The 23976-nt window shown below is 44.3% G+C and overlaps 1 protein-coding gene across 1 annotated transcript in view; it reads right to left on the bottom strand.

Annotated features, from left to right (window-relative positions):
• Positions 1–23976, bottom strand: part of LOC142492225 (vomeronasal type-2 receptor 26-like) — a 96217-nt gene that overhangs the window by 57493 nt on the left and 14748 nt on the right. The window contains exon 5 of the mRNA XM_075594895.1: positions 20285–20512. Coding sequence (XP_075451010.1) covers positions 20285–20512 — 228 coding nt within the window. The remainder of the gene's footprint in view (positions 1–20284; positions 20513–23976) is intronic.

Genomic DNA, 23976 nt, shown 5'->3' with positions numbered 1-23976 from the left:
GCATCCCGAACTCGGCATACGGCTACACGACTCTCCGCACCTCTGGAATCCCGATCCTGGCTTACGGTAAACGACAACGTCCCTCTCTCTAACCCCGGACCTGGCTAACGGCCTCTCTACCTACCGTACCTCTCCTACCCCGATCCGGAATCCCAGACCACTCTTCAATCAAGACGTGCCCTCGTGGCTGTGGGTGGCGTTCTTTCCTATCCCACCTCAGCACCGCGGTCCCGTCTCGTTTGTGGTGAGCACATCCTTACACGTGGGAACCATATGACGACAAATGTGACGTCATAGGCCTTTAAAAGCCTATGTCGTCTCATTTTGAAGGCAGATGCCGAGGAGGACGGACCTCCTCCTGAAGACTGAAGACCAGGGCGTGGCACCGGACATCAAGAAGACCCCGGAACAAGGTATTTTAATACAGATTCACTAAGAATAAAACTAGTACAACCCTTGATTGTCATGTTTTATTATTTTAATGTTTAATTTGTTTTTTTCTTTTCTTTTATGGGTTCCTGTTCCTGGATCGTGTCGTGGATTGTTTCGTGGATTTCTTCGTGGCTTGCTTCCTGGATTGGTTCCTGCACTTGTTCTTGGATTGGTTCCTGGTTTGGTTCGTGGATTTGTTCCTGGATTGTGTCGTGGATGGTGTCGTGGATGGTGTCGTGGATGGTGTCGTGGATTGGTACGTGAGTAAGCTGATCAACGGGAGTCGGTGGGGGCAAGTAATGGTAAGTTAAATAAAGAAATGTACTTAATGTAACTGTTTTTTGTGTTGCTTTTTCATGTTTTCATTTTTTATAATGCATATCATTTCTTCCCACTGTATTATGTCTGTATGTATGTGTACAGATATATATACAGGGTAAGAAATGATAGTGTTGTTAAAGCTTCTAATTCTGTATTGTTAATCATTGTGGCTATGCATTGATGTGTACTAAATGTATTTTATTTTTAGACAGATGTAAGTTTTGGGCTTCCAGGCCATACAGTAGGATATGGAAAGCCTTGCTTTAGTATATTGTAATTGTTGGTGTACTTTTGACTATGTTTTGAAGTTGTTCTCTGTTAGGATAGCTTTAGTTCATTGTGTAATTGGTATGGATGGTATTTTAATTGTTTAGGGATGTAAGTGATGTGTGGTAATTCATTGATGGTGAGTTTATTGGATTAAATAATATACTTCTTGTGATGTATGGCGATTTGAGTGAGATTATTGTATTGTTAACATTGATTTGCAGCGTGTACATGCAGTTTACATGTTATGCTACATGTTTACACTGTAAATGCAATGTTTTATGAGGCATGTGAGCCTACAGATTGAATGATTAAATGGAATTTGGTTAGGCAATTGGTTTTTATTTCACTGAGGATGTTATGCATAACTGTTGTAGGCATTGCAGGATGGCTTCACCCCTTAATTACCTTTCAGGTTAGTACCCGATAAGGTGATTAAGGGGTTCAGTGTTATGTTAATGATATTCAAATGTTGTGGCTATTTATAATGTTGGCAACGGACCCCAAGGATGATGCTGGCGACGGAGACTTCTTATTGATGAGGTTAGTACAATTTTCTTTACATTTTAACGGTATTGAATGTGTTTAATAATGGCCAAATAATGTATTATCCCTATGTGGATAATAGTTATTTGGCACATTATTGTACTGTATGTGCTGGGGGAGGGGGTATTAGGCCCAAGGGTATTTGGTAGGACTCCGCTGTGGGTATTGGGTGAGGGTGGTTGGGGGGCTTTGTGGGGGAGGGTATGTGGGTGATGGTGGCTTAACCCCTTAATAACTGTAGCGGTTAATAACCGCTATGGTGATTAAGGGGTTAGGGGACATTAATTTGGATGTTGTAATTCTTGTGTTTGTTTTGCAGAAGCGGATGGGGCATGGGCAGGATGAAGATGAGGAAGGCCTTCATCGTGGCAGTGGGACATGGGTGAGTGCTATATGTATTTAAAGTCTTTATTGTTGTGTATGTATTGTAAATGGACAACTGCACTATTATCCATTTGTGGATAATAGTCATTCTGCCCATTACTATACTGTATGTTAGGGGGGTATAGGTGTTGTTGGGTATATATATATATATATATATATATATATATAATTATTTAATTATTTATTTATTTCGTTATTGTGTGGCTGGGGTGTGTTTTTTTATTATTGTGGGTAGTGGGGGTGTGTGAAGGGGGCATTAGCCCCAACGGTGGTTGTTTAGGGCTTGCGGGTGGGTAGCGGGAGGCCTTAACCCCTTCAGGACCGTAGCGGTATTAACCGCTACGGTCGTGAAGGGGTTAAGTGCCCCCGCATCCCCCCCGCAAGTCCTAAACTCACACCCAGGGCCAAATACCCCCCTAACCCATCCCCGCTACCCACAATAACGCTGGCACGGTGGGTTAACCCCTTCATTGCCTTAGCGGTTAGCCGCTAAGGTAATGAAGTGGCTTTTAAATGCCTTTTTCCTGCCTCGGATGCATGCCGGGGGGCTCCGGTGCGGGTATCAGCTCCGGAGACCCCCGGCATCAATCACAGGCAGGAAAAAGGGCTGATTTTTCCTAAGTGTCGCCCTTGCCGATGCTTCTCCTTCAGCAAGTTGCCAACTTTAGTTGGCGGGCTGGATTGGCCATAAAATCTCCAATCTGGCCTGCCGATCAGCACAGAAAAGCTGATCGGGGCTTACTGAATTCAGGCGGGAAACAAAAGTCCCGATAAGTGGCTTATCGGCAGCCGGGTGGCGAAATTTTTTTTTTCGGAAGAAAAGTTGCCGATAATTCCCACTTATCGGGGCTTACTGAATCAGGAGGGCAAAAAACGGCTATAAAATGCCGAAAAAGCCTTATCGGGGCTTACTGCATGAGGCCCACAGTGCTCACACTGACACACACTGCTCATACTGCACACACACTGCTCATTGTTCACATTGCACACACTGCACACTGCACACACACACTGCACACTGCACACACACTGCTCATTGCTCACACTGACGCACACTGCACACACACAGCTCACAGTGACACACACTGCACACACACTGGTCACACTGACACACACTGCACACTGCACACACACTGCTCACTGCTCACACTGCACACACACATACACAGCTCATTGCTGACACTGACACACACTGCACACTGCTCACACTGCACACACACTGCTCACACTGACACACACTGCTCACACTGACACACACTGCATACTGCACACACACTGCTCAATGGTCACACTGCACACTGCACACACACTGCTCAGACTGACACACACTGCATACTGCACACACACTGCTCATTGGTCACACTGCACACACTGACACACTGCTCATTGCTCACACTGCACACAGTGCACACACACTGCTCATTGCTCACACTGCACACACTGCACACTGCACACACACTGCTCACACTGACACACACTGCACACTGCACACACACTGCTCACACTGCACACACAGTGGTCATTGCTCACACTGCACACACTGACACACTGCTCATTGCTCACACACACACACACACACACACACACACACACACACACACACACACACACACACACACACACACACACACACACACACACACACACACACACACACACACACACACACACACACACACACACACAGTGTTACACAGACTCACACACAATCACACACAGTCACACACACTTACACACACTTTCACACAGTTTCAAACAGTTTCACGCAGTCATAGACACTTACACAGACTTACACACACTCACACACACTCTCACACTGTGAAACACTTACACACACTGTCACACAAAGTTACACACAGTCACACACAGTCACAGACACTTACACACAGTTTCACACAGTCACAGACACTTACACACACTTACACACACTCACAGACACTCACACACAGTCTCACACAATTACACACACCAGCACCAACACCCGCTCCCCCCCCTCCTCCTGCGCAGGCAGCGGGGACAACGGTGGGGAGAAGGTGAAGCGGGGACCAGAGGGGCATCCCCCCTCCCATCTCACGTCCCGCAGCCTGTCACGCGGTGACAGGGGGGAGCCGGGACCGGAGGGGCATCCCCCCTCCCATCTCACGTCCCACAGCCTGTCACGCGGTGACAGGGGGGAGCCGGGAGCGGAGGGGCATGCCCCCTCCCATCTCACGTCCCGCGGCCTGTCACGCGGTGACGGGGGGAGCCGGGACCTGAGGGGCATCCCCCCTCCCATCTCACGTCCCGCGGCCTGTCACGTGGTGACAGGGGGGAGCCGGGACCGGAGGGGCATCCCCCCTCCCATCTCCTGTCCTGCGGTGTGAAGGGGTGAAGACGCGCTGATGCGGCGGCCATTTTGTATTTTCCGCGACCCTGTTATAAGGGGTTTTACGACAGGAAGGCTTTATTGTAACGGTTAAGCAGTGTGTCGCATGAGGCTGAAGGTGAGTCGGGGGTGGGGTGTTTGTGGGGGGGGGGGGTGTTTGGGGGGGGTGTTTGTGAGGGGGGGGGTGTTTGTGAGTGGGGGGTGTTTGGGGGGGTGTTTGTGGGGGGGGAGGGTTGTGGGGGGATGTGGGGGGTGGCGGGGTGGGGGGTGGGTTTGTGTGGCAACGGAGTGTTTTTGGAGTGTTGTGTTGGACGGTATATGAATAAATTTGGTGCCGACAGGAAGGCTTTATTTTTCCGGTGAAGCAGTGTGTCGCATGAGGCTGAAGGTGAGTTATGTTGTGTCCTGCGGTTTTCAGGTGCTTACACAATATATAGAGAGTCTGTACCTGATTCCTTTTGGTGGTAGCAGCTGCTGACGGTTTAGTGCGTTGAGAGGTGAGAGGGTTTAGTGCGTTCAGAGATGAGAGCTGTGAAGCGTCGTCTCCCAGAGCAGTGAGAGTTATGTGCGTTCCCAAAGCTCAGTGAGGGCTGGGAGAGTGAGGCAGTGGTGAGGTGTGCGGGGGCGGGCCAAGGGGGCCTTGAAACAGTGGTGTGAGTGTGTCAGGCCAATGAGAGGTGTGGGGGGTGGGCCAATGGGGTGGTGTCAGTGTGTGAGGGGGTGGTGTTAGTGTGTGAGGGGGCGGGCCAAGGGGGTGGTGTGAGTGTGTGACGCCAATGAGAGGTGTGGGGGGCGGGCCAAGGGGGTGGTGTAAGTGTGTGAGGCCAATGAGAGGTGTGTGGGGGCGGGCGGGGGCGGGCGGGGCAAGGGACCAATGAGATTGCCGCTAGGGACAGGGAACACACCAGGGAAAAATACATACATACATACATACATACATACATACATACATACATACATACATACAATGCTTTCAGAAATATATAGTAGATATATATGTAACGGGTATTCCCCCAGTCCCAATCGCAGATAGAGTGCATGTGAGGGGGGGAACCTATATGTTACCTGGTGTGGTGAGTATACCTGCAGGTTCACAGGAGGCCTGAGCCTCCGCTGAAGGGAACCTGGGGTGAATCCTCTGGAATGATCTTTCTTACAGTGCCTCCACCTGTGTAGGATTTTAGGAGTGTAGAATGTACCCCACACAGGACCCACATATAGTAACCACATACACAGAAGTATAAATATAACAGTTTACTAAATGCAGAATAAACATAACACATTACACCCGTATCAGCAACAATAACTGTGTCACTCTGTAATACTTCTCCCCCTGGGGGATAACTCCACACCATGTACCGAAGTCTCAAATGTCATTCACTCTCACTTAGGAGTGTAAACCTTGTACCCACCACCGTGTACCCCCACACTGTGTCCACAGTATAACCCTTGTCCCGTGGTTAGCGCTGCCACTATGTGTGAGTTCTCTGTAGTTGGTGCACTTAATTTACAATACCTGCTCTGTGCGGCTGCACCTGGGCATTCAACAAATCTTCGAAAAGGATCCAACGACCTCCTTGGCGATGCCGGTTCCACCAGCGCGGTGCTCAGTCAGGGATGTCCACTGTGGGATTATTCCGCTCTTGTTGCAGAGTAGGCCTGATCCCAAGCCTCAGAATGGGAAACGCAGCGTCCGCTGTGTCCCTAACTGTGCTACTGACACTAAAAGGGGCAGGGTCCCTAACCTAGGGCCTGTCCCTGCAGTGACACAATCTACTGAGGGGCTCAGGGGCTAACTCGGGCCTAGGGGGCTGCTGGCCTAATGCAGTGGGTCACTGACCCCTGCACCCTCACCTCCTTCCCCTAGACTCTCCTGGCGCTGACTGCCGTGTCTCCAACACGCAAAATGTATCAATCCCTGAGAGTAGGGAGATACTCCAGCACTATTGGCTCCCGGGCGTCATGTGGGGCACTCCTGAGGCTCAAGGGACTTGTTGTCCCTTCCAACAGCCTTCCCTAGTAGGCTAGCCCTTCGTGCGCTTGTCCTCGCGCATCCGCAACTGGAAAGGGCCGCCGGAGCTCCAACTGCACATGTGCGAACTCGCGCAAGATGGCGCCACCCTGCACAACCCCTGCCATTTCCCACCCTCTCCCGGGAGCCGCTGGACACCACCGCTGCTCCAGCTGAGTGTGTCTTTACAGGAATTTTAAGTGATGATAGCCATGATACCCGGGTTTTACAGAAGGATAAGGCCTCGGCCAGGCTCCCTGCTGGCGTGCTTTTGGCGCGCTGAGGCGCAGGGAAAGCGGTTGCTTTCCCTGGCCTTGCGGTTGCTTACCGCAAGTGCTGTCAGCAGGCCGTCAGGGGGTGGGCCGGGGGCGGGCCGAGGGTGGGCACGTCACTGGCCGGGGGAAGGCCAGTGATGTCACAGAGCTGGTTCGCCCTCATTGGGCAAACCACTCACGTGACCGGCCTGTCGCCCGGCAAGTGGGGGAATTTTAAATTCCCCTAAGACCTGCGCTTCCGCACGCTTGCGGAAGCGCAGGTGAGCCCCTACTAAAGCCGCTCTAATTGCAGCTCTAGGGGCTCAGTGCTGAGCGGGAGCGCTCGTCAGCACGCTTCCGCGAGCAAGCGGTAAACATGGCCGAGGCCTAAAGAAGAATTGATCAAATAATACAGTAAGCATACATAATTTGGAATGTTGAAGATTTAATAGAACAGCATCAGTGATAATCAAGTTAAACATGCAGACTATGATTCTGAAGTAAATTGTTTGGTTCCCAGTAATATTAACAAGGTGGGTTCAAAGAGAACCCAAAAGAATCCAATATCTAGCACTCGCTGGGGAAAGTAGTAAAAGGAGTAATTACTCCAAGAGATATAAATATCTCTAACAAATGGTTTCTAACCAAAGGCTAACCATCAGCTGATATATATATACACATATGTCCACATACAGTAGGACTAAAAGTGACAAAATAATAGAGTTTTAATAAACATATGATAGCAATAAATGAACATATAAAGTGTGGAGTAAATAAAATCCTCTTGGAAGTGTGTGCCCTACTGTATATATAAATATACAACAGTTGGCATAAACCTAATCAGATGATAGGTAAACCCCTATGTAGAGGTAGATGTTAGAGCAAAGAGTGAATATACCAACTCTAATCAAAAGCAACTGGTGTAGCAGCATACAGATATGGGTGTATATGTACTAAAAGGGAAACCTCAGTATATACAAGGAAAGTGGTGTACAGTACTGTATATCTAGTATAGACAAGATGGATTTACCTTTGAGTCACAATAAAGATTATTGCAATCGCGCTGTCCTCTTTAAAAGATATATATATATTTCAGACCGACTAAGGTGTCGGGTTGCGAGGGATATCCCAAGTATCCCCATCTTAGTGAATGTCTGGCAGATGGGCAAGATGGCGTCCCAGGCCACACATAGTGTCACCAGGTAAGAGGGGCCGGGTCTCATAAGGTAAGCGGCAAAGGTGCGAGGTTCGCACATGCCCATGGCAGAATTAGAAGCCTCCTCTGCCAGGGCTCTGAGGTATTGGCAACTCAGGACAGGTGAGAAATATTATTCCCACAGAGAGATTGGCTGCATGGGTTAGGTATAGGAGAATTGCACTGTGGATATTCTGAACACGATACATAAAGCTTGGCCCCCTGCAGACGCACTTACCAGAACTCCCTCCTGTCTCTGTACGTTCTACCTACCTACCAATTAGACTGTAAGCTCCTCGGGGCAGGGACTCCTCTACCGAAATGTTACTTTTATGTTTAAAGCACTTATTCCCATGATCTGTTATTTATATTATCTGTTATTTATTTGATTACCACATGTATTACTACTTTGTAGCGCTATGTATATTAATGGCGCTATATAAATAAAGACATACAATACAATACAATTTAACCCTATAAGAATCCCTCCAGCCCATCGAGAGTGAGACTCATCCTAAGATTAACACGGTAACTAAGATTGTGACAAGATTCTGGAGTTCGTAAGAACTAAGGTTCCAGGTACCAATACCAAAGAGGCAGAACAAACAAAGCAGCTCCAGCGGAGTAACAGCGGTTGCGACAGGCGCCACTGACCGAGGACTGTTTCCAGCTCTGTTTGCGAGCAACTCCTGCTTCTCGGAAATTGCTCCTCGGTCTGATTTCAAAGATTTTGTTTTGGGAACAAGATATTTCATTTTACCCCATTCCAGTAAGGGTATTTCAAGTGTAATTGTGTATCATAGTGTGTATGTCATTTTGTGGAAATAAATTACAAATAATTTTATCTCTTTGCTCAATCAATGATCCCGATAATTTGGTGTTAAAAGTGCTGGTCTCCCGTGACAATCATTCAGAAAGGGTAAATGGGCATGAAGGGGTTAATGTATACCTGCAACCATACAAAGGTCCCAAGTATAAAGAGGGCTTCCTAGCATAAGGAAGTGTGCCCAGATACATGCCCAGGTACCCTGAACCTGAGATACGGGTTCAGGGTGTGCTCCATCTACGTGCAAAAGCTGAGAGTGATTTCTTGTGTGTAAAAAGTTTTAAAATGTATTTTCTAATGTGTGCCAAGAATGAGGCTAGTGAGTGTAAGCAGTATATCCCCTCACTACATCCCTGACAACAGAATAGGGACTTACACATTTATCACACAAGATACAGGAAACAGTATATTTTATTAAAGAGTTATGTTTAATAGTTATATGTACTGATAACCTGTGAATAAACTGTGGGATTTTCAAGTCATGGATTTTGAGGGACTAGTTGGCTACCAAGCTCGGTGCCTATTGGTCTGTGTGGAGTACAGACTAGAAAGTCTCAGGGATGCCAAGGCGTTAGAACTGGAGGGGTTCAGCAGTTCTGCTTGAGTACCCGCATCCTAGGCTAACACAGGGCTATCCGGCCACCATTTGCCAGATCCCAGACTCTGTGGAGCCTGGACAGCAAATGGGCTCAGTAAGCAAAGAGGCAGTGGTGCCAGGTTGGCACGTGCCCCTTTGCAGAATTAAAAAAGGTGCCCTCCCGAATTTACAATACCGGCAAATCGGTGATTGCTGGCAGGAGAATTCCCATGCTCTGATAGGCTGCGGAGCGCAGATTCCAAGTGCCAAACCAACAGCAGCAAATTCAAAGATGCTCTGTAATGAATAGATGCGAGCCGGCTACAAAGATTTTGACTCAAGAATTCTGCTACTGTAAGTCCCACTTTTGAAGAACACAGCGGCCGCGTCTGGCAATGCATGCTGAAATCAGTTCCAGAATTTTCTCTGAGTACCTACCGATCATTGGAAAAGGCCCCTATAGAAGTCATTTTTGTGAATTTCGTTTAAAGGATAGATTTATTTATTAGCCCAGTTCCCAGTAAGTGTGTTAACCCTGTAAATTGTGTTACATTGTGTGTATGTCTTTTCCTGAAATAAATTACAATTTATTTTATCTCCTTGCTTTGCTCAATCAATAATCACGGTATAAAAAGATGTTGATAAACCTGGTCTCCTGTGACAATATTGTAATGTTTTTTGGGGGGCAGATGGGGTGAGTGAAGGGCCAAGTACCCATTTCACTGACCCCCTCAGCCACCAATAAAGCTGCTGTTGTTCCTTAACTCCTTCATTGCCTTAGCGGTTAGCCGCTAAGGTATTGGATTTGCCTGTAAATATATTTATAATGCATGGGATTCATGCCGGGGGCCTCCGGTGCTGATATTAATGGATATCCGCTCAGGAGACTCCCGGCATCAATCCAATAAAGGATAAAAGCATCTTTTTTTCTAAGTCCCCCTCGCCGCTTCAGTGAGGAAATCTCTATTCTAGAGCCGCGAATAGCCTCGATAAGCTAATCGGGCTATTACAATTACACAAGTTTGAAAACCTGCAGATAAGTGACTTGTCGCTGTTTGTTTGGTGTTTTTTTTTTCTCTGAAATTTTTTTTGCAGAAAAGGCCTTTTATCGTCGACTTATCGGGGCTAACTGAATAGCAGTTGGCCTTATTGGCGAAAAGGCCTCGATAAGTGGCTTATCAGTGATTAGTGCATAGTTCCCTATGCATTTATTTATTGCGCACTAAGACATGAGGCCAAAAATGGTATTCACTAAGAAGGAACACCACTTTTTTTAAATCGATTGAAAAAATTCACTTTCGTCCGACCTGTTTTTTGTATCTGTGCTATCGCGCTATAAATCCAATAGTGCGATAACTGCATGGCTCTTACAAGCGATCTTGCAATAAAAAAGATGATTTTGATAATAGTGTGTGGGAGTAGGGGGTCTCCTGACCTGAACTGCATTGTTTTCAGCCTCGGTGACCCCTTCTTCCCGAGATAAAGGCCCCGTTATGGGGTGCCGGTATCCCAGTGCTTTGAATCTCCGTGTCACGTAACCGTGGGATTTAAATCCTGTACTGGGATATCGGCAGCCCATAACAGAGCCTGTATCACATCGGTTCCCGATGCTGAAATCAACGCGTTAACCTCAGGAGACCCTGCTTCCGCACACTAGTAGAAAAAAACTCATAAAAATAAAAAAACAATTGTTACTATAGTGGCTATACGGTATTGTATTGTATGTCTTTATTTATATAGCGCCATTAATGTACATAGCGCTTCACAGTAGTAATACATATGGAAATCAAATAAATAACAGATAATATAAATAACAGATCATGGGAATAAGTGCTTTAGACATAAAAGTAACATTAAGGAAGAGGAGTCCCTGCCCCGAGGAGCTTACAGTCTAATTGGTAGGTAGGGAGAACGTACAGAGACAGTAGGTGGGAGTTCTGGTAAGTGCGTCTGTAGGGGGCCAAGCTTTATGTATCATGTGTTCAGAATATTCACAGTGCTATTCATATGCTTCTTTAAGCAAGTGTGTCTTAAGGTGGGTCTTAAAGGTGGATAGAGAGGGTGCTAGTCGGGTACTGAGGGGAAGGGCATTCCAGAGGTGTGGGGCAGTCAGTGAAAAAGGTTAAAGGCGGGAGAGGGCTATAGATACAAAAGGGGTAGAAAGGAGACATCCTTGAGCAGAACGCAAGAGTCGGGATGGTGCATAGCGAGAAATTAGGGCTGAGATGTAAGGAGGGGCAGAAGATTGTAAAGCTTTAAAAGTGAGGAGAAGAATGGAGTGTGAGATGCGGGATTTGATCGGAAGCCAGGAGAGGGATTTCATGAGGGGAGATGCTGAGACAGATCTAGGAAAGAGTAGAGTGATTCTGGCAGCAGCATTTAGGATAGATTGTAGGGGAGACAGGTGAGAAGCAGGAAGGCCGGACAGCAGGAGTTTACAGTAATCAAGACGGAGAGAATGAGGGCCTGAGTCAGAGTTTTAGCAGTTGAGCAACAGAGGAAAGGGCGTATCTTTGGTATATTGCAAAGGAAAAAGCGACACGTTTTAGAAATGTTTTGAATGTGAAGGGCGAATGTGAGAGAGGAGTCGAGTGTGACCCCTAGGCAGCGTTTTTGGGCTACAGGGTGAATGATCGTAGTTCCAACAGTAATGTGGAAGGAGGTAGTAGGGCCAGGTTTGGGAGGAAGTATGAGGTGCTCTGTTTTAGCCATGTTGAGTTTAAGGCTGTGGAGGGCCATCCAGGATGATATAGCAGAGAGACATTCAGAAACTTTGGTTTGTACAGCAGGTGTAAGGTCGGGTGTTGAAACGTACATTTGTGTATCGTCTGCATAGAGGTGATATTTTAACACAAAATATGTTATTAGGTCACCTAGAGAGAGTGTGTACAGAGAAAAGAGAAGAGGTCCCAGGACAGAGCCCTGGGGTACCCCCACAGAGACATCAATAGAGAAGGAGGAGGTGTTAGCAGAAGAGACACTGAAAGTACGATGGGAGAGGTAGGATGAGATCCAGGATAGAGCTTTGTTCCAAATTCCAAGAGTATGGAGAATATGAAGGAGAAGAGGGTGGTACACAGTGTCAAATGCTGCAGAGAGGTCGAGTAATAAGAGCAGAGTGTAATGACTTCTGTTTTTGGCAGCATGGAGGTCGTCAGTTATTTTAGTGAGGGCTGTTTCCGTGGAGTGAGCAGTGTGGAAGCCAGATTGTAGAGGGTCTAGGAGAGAATAGGTGTTGAGAAAATTGAGCAAGCGAGAGAACACAAGACGTTCAAGGAGTTCAGAGGCAAAAGGCAGGAGGGAGACAGGTCAATAGTTAGAAGACAGGTAGGGTCAAGCTTGCTGTTTTTGAGTAATGGTATGACTGTTGCATGTTTGAAGGAGGATGGAAAGGTTCCAGAGCAGAGGGAGGAGTTAAAAATTTGTGTGAGCATAGGGATTATAGTAGGAGCAAGAGGTTTTAGGAGATGGGAGGGAATGGGGTCAAGGGGCAAGTGGTAGAGGGAGAAGAGGCGATCAACATCCTCCTCTGAGACAGTGGAAAAAGAGTCAAGGAAGGCAGGAGGAGAGTTAGGAAGAGGTGTAGGATGGGAGGAAGAAACAGAGGGGATGTTCTGACGTATGGATTCCACCTTTCCTTAAAATAGTCAGCAAAGTCCTGAGCAGAGATGGAGGAAGGAGAGGCAGCTGAGGGTGGTTTGAGTAGAGTATCAAATACAGAAAACAGTCGGCGTGGGTTAGACTTGTGCATGTTGATTAGTGCAGAAAAGTAGGCTTGTTTAGCTTGCAAGAGGGCAGAGTTGAAACAGGATAGCATAAATTTGTAGTGAAGGATGTCTGTGAGAGTGTAAGACTTCCTCCAGAGGCGTTCAGAGGAACAAGTTTAGGAACACAGCATGCGTGTGTGGGAATTTAGCCAGGGTCTAGGGTTAGAAGGGCGAGTGCGGCAGAGAGAAAGCAGGGCATGTAGATCAAGAGACGAGGACAAGACAGAGTTGTAGTTCCTGACCAGGTTGTCGGGGTCTGTAGCAGAGCTGAGAGAGGAGAGGGAGGAGCGTAAAGTGGACTCAAAGTCAGGTAAGTGAATAGAGCACAGGTTTCTGCAGAACCGGGGGGTAGATGGAGGTGGAGAAGGGGAGAAGCGAGATAGAGAGAATGAGATGAGATGATGGTCAGAGAGAGGAAAAGGGGAAATGGAGAAATTGGAGAGAGAGAAGTTCTTAGTAAAAACCAGGTCTAAGTAGTGGCCATCCTTGTGGGTGCTGGCTGCAGTTCACTGTTGAAGGCCAAAAGAAGAGGTTAGAGAAAGAAAGCGGGAAGCCCAAGGGAGAGAGGGGTCATCAATGTTGCAATTGAAGTCCCCAACGAGAAGAACAGGGGAGTCTAAGGAGAGAAGGAAAGAGAGCCAGGATTCAAAGTGAGAGAGAAAGGCAGAAGGGGGATGAGTAGAGGTAGGTGGGCGATAGATGACCGCCACATGAACAGGGAGAGGAGAGAAAATCTGGACAGTGTGAGCCTCAAAGGAGGGAAAAGCAAGAGAGGGAGGAATAGGAAGGGTTCGGTACCGGCAGAGAGAGGAGAGCAGGAGACCCACGCCTCCACCCCTGCCATCAGTGTGCGGAATGAGGGAGAAGGAATGGCCACCATAGGAGAGGGCAGCTTCCAGAGCAGAGTCAGACTGAGTGAGCCAGGTCTCAGTTATAGCAAATAGGAGCAGAGAGTGAGAGAAAAAAGTCATGTACAGAGAGGAACTTGTTAGAAAGGGAGCGAGCATTCCAAAGGGCACAGGAGAAAGGGAGAGAGGAGAGAGGGTGGCAGGGGATGGGTATGAGGTTGGAGGGGTTGACACCAGAAGGAGTAGAGGTTGCAATTGGCAGGCAAGGACGAGCGCATGTAGGAATAAGACAGGGACCAGGATTGGGAGAGATATCCCCAGAAGCAAGGAGGAGAAGCATGGATAGAAAGAGGATGTGTGAGGATGATTTGTAGGGGTGTTTTTTAGTGCAGGGGATACAGCTGTGTGGTGTCAGAGGACGCAGGTAAGAAAGGAGTTCATGTGAACTGAGAAGTGGGGAAGGAAGGAGAGATGGAGATATATGAATAGAGTTAGATACATACTGAGGCTGGTAAAAAGAAGTGCATAATTTGAGAAGAAGTGAAGTCACAGCAAATATAAATGGAAAAGGCAGCATCACAGCCGTAATGATGCAGTCTGGTATAGATGATATCCTCCTTTCCAGCGTAGTTCAAATGCAGGAATCAGGGCATGTTGGTGTGTCCACTTCTTCTTCACTTCTTTTGAACTTCCTTTTAAACTTGAGTTGGTCAGTAGTCATGCCACTTATAATGGGCCACTTCCTTTTAAACTTGAGTTGGGCAGTAATCATGCCACTTGTAATGGGCCACTTCCTTTTAAACTTGAGTTTTTCAGTAGTCATGCCACTAATAATGGGCTACTTCCTTTTAAACTTGAGTTGTTCAGTAGTCATGCCACTTATAATGGGCCACTTTGAATATGGGCTGCAGGCAGCATAGGGCTGTTCTATCTGGGGTTATATAGGCCTAAAAAGTCACCTGACAGTGTGGTTCTGTCTGCTTAATTAGCACATCTGAGGCACATTCAAACAGATGGTTTTCTACACAGGGTGTTCCCTGCCTAGGTGGCAACACTTAATTTGATTAGGGGTAGACAGAAAACAGCATTCAAATATGGTTTTTACCTAGCATTGGATCACTTGCATATATATATAATACACACTTCAAAGGCTTCAATGAGGATTTAGAGATGTTTTTTACCTAGCATTGGATCACTTACATATATATAATACACATAGCAATGAAGCTGCTTTAATGTAATTTTTATTAATAATGCGCGGGAGCTGGAGATCTCCTGAGATGAACCGCATTTATTTGAGCCTTAGGGAACCCTACTTCCTGAGTTACAGGCCCTTATATAGGGTGCTGGTATCTCCTCCATTTTTTAAATCCCTCGGTCCGTGACGTGGACAATCTAAAAATGGCGGCGATACTGGCACACGTTGCCCTATACTAGGGCCAGTAACTCAGGAAGCAGGGGGTCTCTGTGGCATAAATCAAAGCAGATCAGCTCAGGAGACCCCCTGCTCCCGCACATTATTATTACAAATTACATTAAAGCAGCTTCATTACTTAAGGCAATGAAGGGGTTAAGGCACTATAGTAGGTTTATTGGGGCAGAGGGGGTGAGTGAAGGGGGTACTTGGCCCATAACTAACCCCCTCTGCCGACAATAAACATTACAATATGTACTACCCAACAATATACAACTAATCCACCGCTGTACCCCCACATAAAGCATTTCTTTTCTGCACTGGATTGATCACAGGGGCTTGTGGGTGTCCTTATGTGGTCCCCATGGTGTCCGGGGGCCCCAAATGTGTCCGGGGGTCCTCGGGTGGACCCCACGGGTGTCTGGGATTCCCACAGGCTTGCGGTATCAATACTGTGCATAATAAAATAAAATTCAAATTGGTTCACTCCCCCCCCCCCCCGCCCCAATACATACAGTACAGTAATGGTCAAAATGACTATTATCCAGATATGGATAATAGTGCATTTGCCCATTTAAAATAAAACATAAATACACTGCATAAAGTAAATAAAACTTGCACTTACCCCTGCCAGTAGAAAGGCTGTTCTCATCCTAAAAAGCATATACGGAAAACCAGTGTATCTCCTCCACAGCTCGTGCTGTGGAGGAGATACATCGATGACATTCTCATTATCTGGAACGGAGATAATGATTCCTTTGACTCTTTTGTTAAGAACATCAATAATAACAAATTTTATCTGCTATTTACGAGTGAGATTAGTAGCGACCAAATTACATTTCTGGAACTGATCATCCTGATTGAGAGAAACAGTATCCTCACCAAAACTTACTTTAAAACCACAAATGTCAATTCAAAATTTACATCCTACTAATGGCCATGAATGCAAATGCACTGACAATATTCCCTACAGTCAGTTCCTCCGCTTAAGGTTCAATTGTGCATATATTAGAATCTTTGAAGAACAATCGGAATTCTTAAAATAAAGATTCAGACAGAAGGGATACAAGGAACAATTAATACTGACCGTATATCAGAAAGCGTTGAATAAAAACAGGGAAACATTGTTTCACAAGAAAGATAAAAAGTAACAAAATGTGGGTAACCTAGTGAGAGGTGAAATTAATACCGTAACTATTAATCCTCTTTCAGCAATTGGCACTAGTGTTGATACAAAAAAACTGAAACAACAATTTCCCTATTTTATTAAACAATTCAATAGTTCACCTGCATTAATTAAAAAGGCACTATCCCGTCACTGGTGTATTTTACAAATGGATCCCATTCTCAATGAAGCTCTTTCCACCAAAACCCCTGTAGTTTTTAGAAAATAAAAGACAATCCAAACTATTTTTGCACCATGCCTCCTTAAAGGTACTTATAACATTCAGAAAAAGGATTTAAGAGATACTTTGTACATAATCGGCAATTATAAATGCAATAGATGCAAAATCTGTCTGAAACTGAAATCCGAAAAGATTATAAAATCCCATGTTACTGGTAGTGAGTATCACATTAAACACTACAGTGACTGTCTGTCTACATACATAGTATGTGTGCTGCAATGCAGCTGCGGACTACAGTACATAATCAGAACAAAGCGTAATCTTAAAATACAGATTATGGAACATCTGCAGAATATTCAGAACATCCACAAGTTGGAAGAGGCATCAAAACCACTGACACATCTATTGTCCCATTTTAGGGATGTCCATGGATGCAGCATAGAGGGGGTTAACTATATGGGCATTGAGAGAATTAAGGAGAACATTAGAGCAGGGGACAGTGATCTTCATATTGCCAGAAGGGAGCAGTACTGGATTTTTACATTGTAAAGTAAATTTCCAGGAGGGTTGAATGATTACATAGAACTTACCCCCTTTCTAAAATAGGGAGGTAATCTTCATTAACCCCCCTTTAATATTGGGCTCACACTCATATTGGCTTGGTCATTTGTTTTGAGTGTATGGGATATGTTTTCTACATATGTTCATGCACTTATCTATTATACTAATGGAACTGGCACCTATGGTTTATGCACGCAGTTACTTACACTTATGTGCGTGTGTGTCTATTTAGAGATTTTACATTCCTTCAGGATAGTTATTAACCCCTGTTTTAAATCCAATATTTTTTTGGTTATGTATATACATACTGTATATGCATATTTTTTTGGTTATGTATATACATATATGTATGCATATATACTGTATATATGTGTTTACATTTGTTCTTCTTTTCTGTTTTGTCTCTTCTCGGTTCCCCATCCCCCATTTTACATCTTCTCTTTTCTTCTCTCCCCCCCCCCTCTTTTTTCCCCTTCCCATTTACCTTTTTTTGTTGTGATGTCATAGTTTGTTTGTTTGGTTGGTATTGGAACTATGTTTTATTTATTTATCATTGTATTAATTGATATTGTTTTATATGCTTCTTTGCAGCACTCACATCAGATAAATTTCATATGATCTGTATTACAATGACGGCACCATCACACTCTGCCATTGTAATTGTCCAATTGATCGATATAGAGATTATTATAATTTCTACTTGGGGTTTCTTATGAGATCTATAGACCCAATTGCTTGCAGGAAATTGGATTATATCTGACACACCTGTTTGGAATTTCTGCTTGGAGTTTCTTATGAGACCCAATTACATGCAAGAAATAGGATTATATCTAAACACACCTGTGTGAGATAGTATATTAAAGTTGATGTGGATGCTTTCCACTCTTGCCTGACGAAGTAGATTAGTCTGCGAAACATGTTGTAGTAAGTGCACTGTGGACACTGCATGCAAATCAACCCCTTGGCTAATTGCCACTTGGCTTGAGAGAGAGACTGTGAACTTGGGATACATGCACAAAACAGCACACGGTCGCGCGGTACTGCACATACCCGGAAGTAGCAGTGCAGAGCAAGACGGAGATACTACTCGATCCCAGTGCGCGGGATAGACTGTCTCGAGCTCGGTGTTTCTTCCCTTCTCGCCACAGGTGGGGCAGCATGGACTGTACCTCTTAAGAGCTCACTGGATAACAGATTCATTATATGTAAGTTGATAATTGTTATTTGTATTCACTTTTATTATAATATTATTCAACCTCGGTGCACTCTGTGCTGTTTGTTTTCTATGACTTGTCTACCTGTGGAGTAATCCTCGGTGGGTCTTCAGTGGAGAAGGGGAATATCTCAATGCACAGAAGCAGCAAAAGGAAGGAGTTGTTTTACACCAGAGACTGTAGGATGCATGAGCGCGGATCAATAAACCCCTTTGCTGTCCTCATCCACATCACCATCTTTGTCCTCCGGGGGCATCGAGAATACAATAAAAAATACAATCTAATGGCCCCTAACCCCTTAATCACTTTAGTGTTTAGCTACCGCTATAGTAATTAAGAGGTTAACCCACCCTCCCCCGCTAACCACCCACCCTACCCTGGGACACCACCCCGCTACACATTGATTGGCACAGTGTTAAAGCAGGCCCATATAATATGGGCCTGCTATAACACTTTAGGATAAATGGGGAAGTCAAAAAATAACAGGCCCAAAATAAAACACATTACATAAAAAATATACACATTCCAAATGCCAATAAACCAATTGTTTGGCACAGTGATAAATCATGCCCATATAATATATGCATTTTATAACACTATCACAGTCAATGGTCAACCTAAAAAAAAAAGAACCCCAACAATATAAAATTCAATCAAAACAATCACCAAATAAACAACAATAACAAAGTAAACAAAAAAAATATCAGAAATCAATAAAGCAATAGCCAAATAAGCCCCAGAATTAAAAATCAAAACACCAAAAAAACCATAAATAAATGAAAGAAAACTCCAAATTAACACCATTATTAAAAAGCTAAAGACCAAAAATAAACCACAATTAAAAAGCAAATACCAGAAAGTGTGTGTAGGGAGGAAGCAGGTGTCAATTTATATACTTTCGGCTTCAAACTACATGTCACTTGTAAAAGTGGATTACATCAGGCCAAATCCATCAGTGCCTTATGCACATTTCTCCCAAACTCACAATGGCATAGTCCCCCTCCAGATTTCACACCACGGATCAGATTGGACATGAAATCCCTGGATAGTCCACCTAGCATTTTATATCACATTTGCCCATCTCTAAGGCTTAGTTTACCCTATTCTTATCACAGTGTCCTAATAAAGTTAAGGAAAGAGAGAGTCTCAGACTGTGCAAACCGTTGCTGAATGCATAGTAACATCATAGTGTATAAAATGAGGCAGTCAGAGAGAAACAAATCCATAATAACAAAACAATATACTGTCAATATTATTTTGTAGGTGTCCGACTTTGATAAAATCCCAGTCATAATTATAAGAACCATAAAAGAATTATGCAAGGGATAGCTGTGAATGAGTAATTAACTACTAAAAACTCATAGTACATTTGATCCTTATTCAGGTCATTCCAAAATGAAACATAATAAAAGAAAATACAATTCCTGGGAACTGGAGAAATGGATGAAAGTGTTCACCATCTTTATAATTGCCATGTTATTATTCACCTACTGTAGATGAAAAAGTTAATGGGATAAATACATTCTGGGATCAGTGTCTGGGTGTCATATCACAAATGTGTTTCCAGTAGTTATACAAAGAAACAGGATGGGAACAGGGATGTAATCAAAATAATACATTGTACTGTAAGTCTTCATACTGTTTCCTTTTTAATTGTATTAAACAAAATGTACTTTATTCAATTCTGCTGTACTGCACCAAAACCAAGTAAAGGGAAGGCAGTGTGCTGAATATTGCCCTCCTGGTTTCTTTGTGTAAGGGCAATGTCACTAGCGGCTTTGTTTACTTTAAGCCTAAAAGGCTGCTAACCGTGACCCACTGCTCTAAATTACAATAGGCATGTCTTCTGGCATCTATTTGAGTCTGTCCTCTGGTGAAAAGCTTCCTTACAGAATATGAATATATATTCTCTTCATTTGGGCTACTAACCTTCCTAAATAAAGAATTGTTTCTTACCTGAGTAAATGAAGAATTCCATTGAATTGCACTGTCATTGATTAGGATTTGAGAACCTTGACTTCCAGTTGAATAAAAATGTCCAACTTGAATTTCTCTCACTGACTTGTTAGGCAGTATAATGTAGTTTAGAATTTCAAACTTTGCAAAAGAGTTTTCCTCATCATCAAAGTATACTTCCTCACCCCCTGGGGTTTTGAAATGAACTTTTTTCAAGTAATAGTTTACCTAAATAGAAAGAAACAACAAATATGTTGCAGGACAATGATTATGTCCTCATCTTTATAGTGTTTCCCACAGTGATTACATTTGATCATTGTTCAGTTGGATATTCTATAAATCTTTCATGTACAGCTGCGGCCCCTTTTATTCTCCAACATCTCCGAATTTTTTCGGGGATTTTTGCCGAATGCCACGCACTTCACCGCACTTCACCGCACTTCACCACGTTCATGCCGCATTCATACCGCATTGATGTTGCATTCATGCCGGCGTCACCCGCGGTTGATGTGTTTATTGATGTGTTTATTGATAATGGTTCGTATTTAATTGGTTGCAATTCTTCGCATATCCGCCAGGTGGCAGATTTTCATGAATTGTAAAGCGCATGCGCTTCAGTAATGTGTCGACTTGCAGGTGTTTAAAAAAATACCACAGTGGTCCATTGTAAATTGGCCTTGGTACTGAAGAAGTTACAATAATGTATCAATTTAGGCTTTCATATTAAAAAATACATGCACAGTGTCTGGTGTTTAATTGTCCTGAGAGTCCCGAAATGAGTGCACCACCGCAGTCCGTGTTCCAAAAACCTGACAGAACGTACGCTTATTTAATATGGCCGCGATTAATGCAACAGATGATAAGATGGCAACAGTTGGTCAACTTTATCAGTATTTTATCGAAAACTATGACTTTTACAAATTTTTACCAGATGCTCATGTGTAGAGGCGTGCAAAAAGGAAAAAGTTATGTATCGATCCGTGTTTTTTTCGTATTGATCCCGGTGTTATTGGAGGGTATTGGTGTGTATCACCAGATTTTTCCCGTATCTTTGATCATGGAGACTTCAAAAGGCGTAAGGTCATGTTAAAACCAACTAAGAAACGTCAGTCGCTGGCAGTGAAAACCTGTCAACCCTTGCTGTCTGTCCCCGCCCGGATACCTGCAGCCTGAGCCGGATTTTGCATACAGATTCCAGCAAGCTTGCATGTACCAAAGCGATTTCCAAGCTGTCAACTGCAGGTGTAGTAGTCCCGCTGTCACCTGTCAACTACATGTATAATCGAGAATACGGGACCGGCAGTGGCTCGGCGCCACCTGATTGGAAAAGTCTATGGTGAGTAATGTTACCGTATTTTATTCTGTTTTTTAAATATCAATATCAATGCACAGTCAAGCGATTCTCCTGTAAAGCAATATCATTGGCTGAGCAGCTTCTACAGTAGATACTGCACAATTGGTGGAAAACTAGGCGCATGCGCATTGGAACCTTCTTGAAATGCATATGCGTGTCATCACATCGACAGTAGGCGCATGCGCATGTGAACAGGAGATGCCCCCCGAGAAAATTGTTGTGGGAACTTCTTTAAGGACTGCCTGACAATTACAGTAAAACTTTTACTTTTGTGTTTCCTCAGAAAAGAAAATGTTATCATCTCATGCGGAAAACGGCAAATGGAGGGATTTCGATGGATAATATCGCTTTGTGTAACAATGCCTGCACATTGCTGAATCGGATTTAAAAAACCCCGTACCGAAGTCTACAGTTTAGTGGCCATTGTTATTGATTAGGATAGAATACTGTAACTGAGAGCTTCATAGAATACCTGAAACAGTATGCTGTTGTTTTCAGACCGTATAGAATACTTTTTTTTATATATATATACTGTATAATAAACCCGAAAAATAAAAAGTATGCATTTATTCTACATTTATTCCCATACATATGTGTATTCTATATCCATACAGCATGTATTGTTTTAATACTCTTATGATGTACAGTACTGAGCATGCCTACAGTATATAGTACAGTACTGTACAGTATGCCTGGACAGTACTGTATGTTCTAGAAACACTATATTTTGTTACAGTATAAAAGGAGACAATGGAACAATTTAAAACAAATCAACATTTTCTGTTATTGGTGGAGTAAGTACAAAAACATTTATTTACAAATACAATTTAAAAACATTTAAAGTGTACAGCAATTCAAAATATTAAAAGGTGGATGGTTTACTGCTAGTGAAAACATTTATGTACAGAAAGTCAAAACATTTACAGTAGGTTGGTGTACAGAACAGTCAGTCAGGCCTGCGCAACTCCAGTCCTCGAGGGCCACAAACAGGCCCGGTTTTCAGGATAACCATGAAAACCGGGCCTGTTTGTGGCCCACGAGGACTGGAGTTGTGCAGGTCTTGTGTAAGTAAAAACATTTCTTTATTAATACAAGTTAAAACACGCAACATCTCCTTTATTAAAGTACAGAAATTCAAAATATTTACAGTAGGATGGTATACAGTACAGTAAGTCAGGCCTGCACAACTCCAGTCCTCGAGGGCCACAAACAGGCCCGGTTTTATCCTTAAAACTGGGCATGTTTGTGGCCCTCGAGGACTGGAGTTGTTCAGGTCTTGTGTAAGTAAAAACATTTCTTTATTAATACAAGTTAAAACAAGCAACAAGTCAAAAAATAAACAACAGTTGAACAATCATGCAAAAATTCAATCTCCACCAGATTGTCCTTCCAGAGCTGATGCCTTGTATGATGCAAAATGCCATGAATGGAGTCTCGAACGATTTTCATTAAAGGATCTGAAATTGAAAAATAGCACCGCAATTCCTCCACAATAGTCAGGAAGCGCCCGTTTTTCGCAATTTCCTTCATAGTTGACATTTTTGGCCCACCCGCAGTACACCAAGTAGGACACGTGATGCTTAAAAATTAGCATGCCATACTTCTGGGGTAAACCAGCACTCATCACCCTATACTTCTCCCTGAGTGCCGGTGGCTGCTCGCGCAGGATGATGTCGGGCACCGTATCGATGCAAGCGTATGTAAGTTTGATTCTGGAAGTGGGTGTGCTTCTGGGAGCGGGCGTGCTTGTGGCGGCGGGCGAGGGTAGGTTGTCTGGGAGGAAGCTTTCCTCCTGTCTTGGTCGCCGTGTTGTCTTCTGGTGTGGTCTTGATGGGGTTGTCATGTTATCCTCCTTGTCAACAGCATACATGTACACAAATTCTTCTGGTGTAGGGGGTGTGCTTGGTGTTGGAAGATGGTCGAAGGTCCCATTCATCACATCCATTCCACCCTCCTGCTCCAGCTTCGGGGATACAAGGGCATGAACACCGAGCAAATGATGTATCCCCGCTATGTCAGTCTCTATCTTCTCCATCCGTTGATCCATCTTCTCCATACATTGATCCATCTTCTCCATCCGTTGATCCATATTTAGCATGGTCTCTAAAAGAAGATCTATCTCTACCAGCAAAGTAGAGTTCCCAGGGATATCGACTCTTAACCCATTCTGCATGCGGTCTAACGTGCTGGGTCTTGTGCATGGGGTGCTGTGGACATCTTGATGGATGGGTGCTACGGAGGATGAGATGGGGGTTCCCTGGAGAGAAGCGGCAGCGTTGTCGAATAAGAATGGAGGAGGTGACCTGTGGATTTCCGGGAGAAAAGCGGCAGCGTCGTC

Source organism: Ascaphus truei, chromosome 4 (genome assembly GCF_040206685.1).
Source record: "Ascaphus truei isolate aAscTru1 chromosome 4, aAscTru1.hap1, whole genome shotgun sequence".
Taxonomy (NCBI): Eukaryota; Metazoa; Chordata; class Amphibia; order Anura; family Ascaphidae; genus Ascaphus; species Ascaphus truei.
This window is presented reverse-complemented; position numbering and strand designations above follow the sequence as displayed.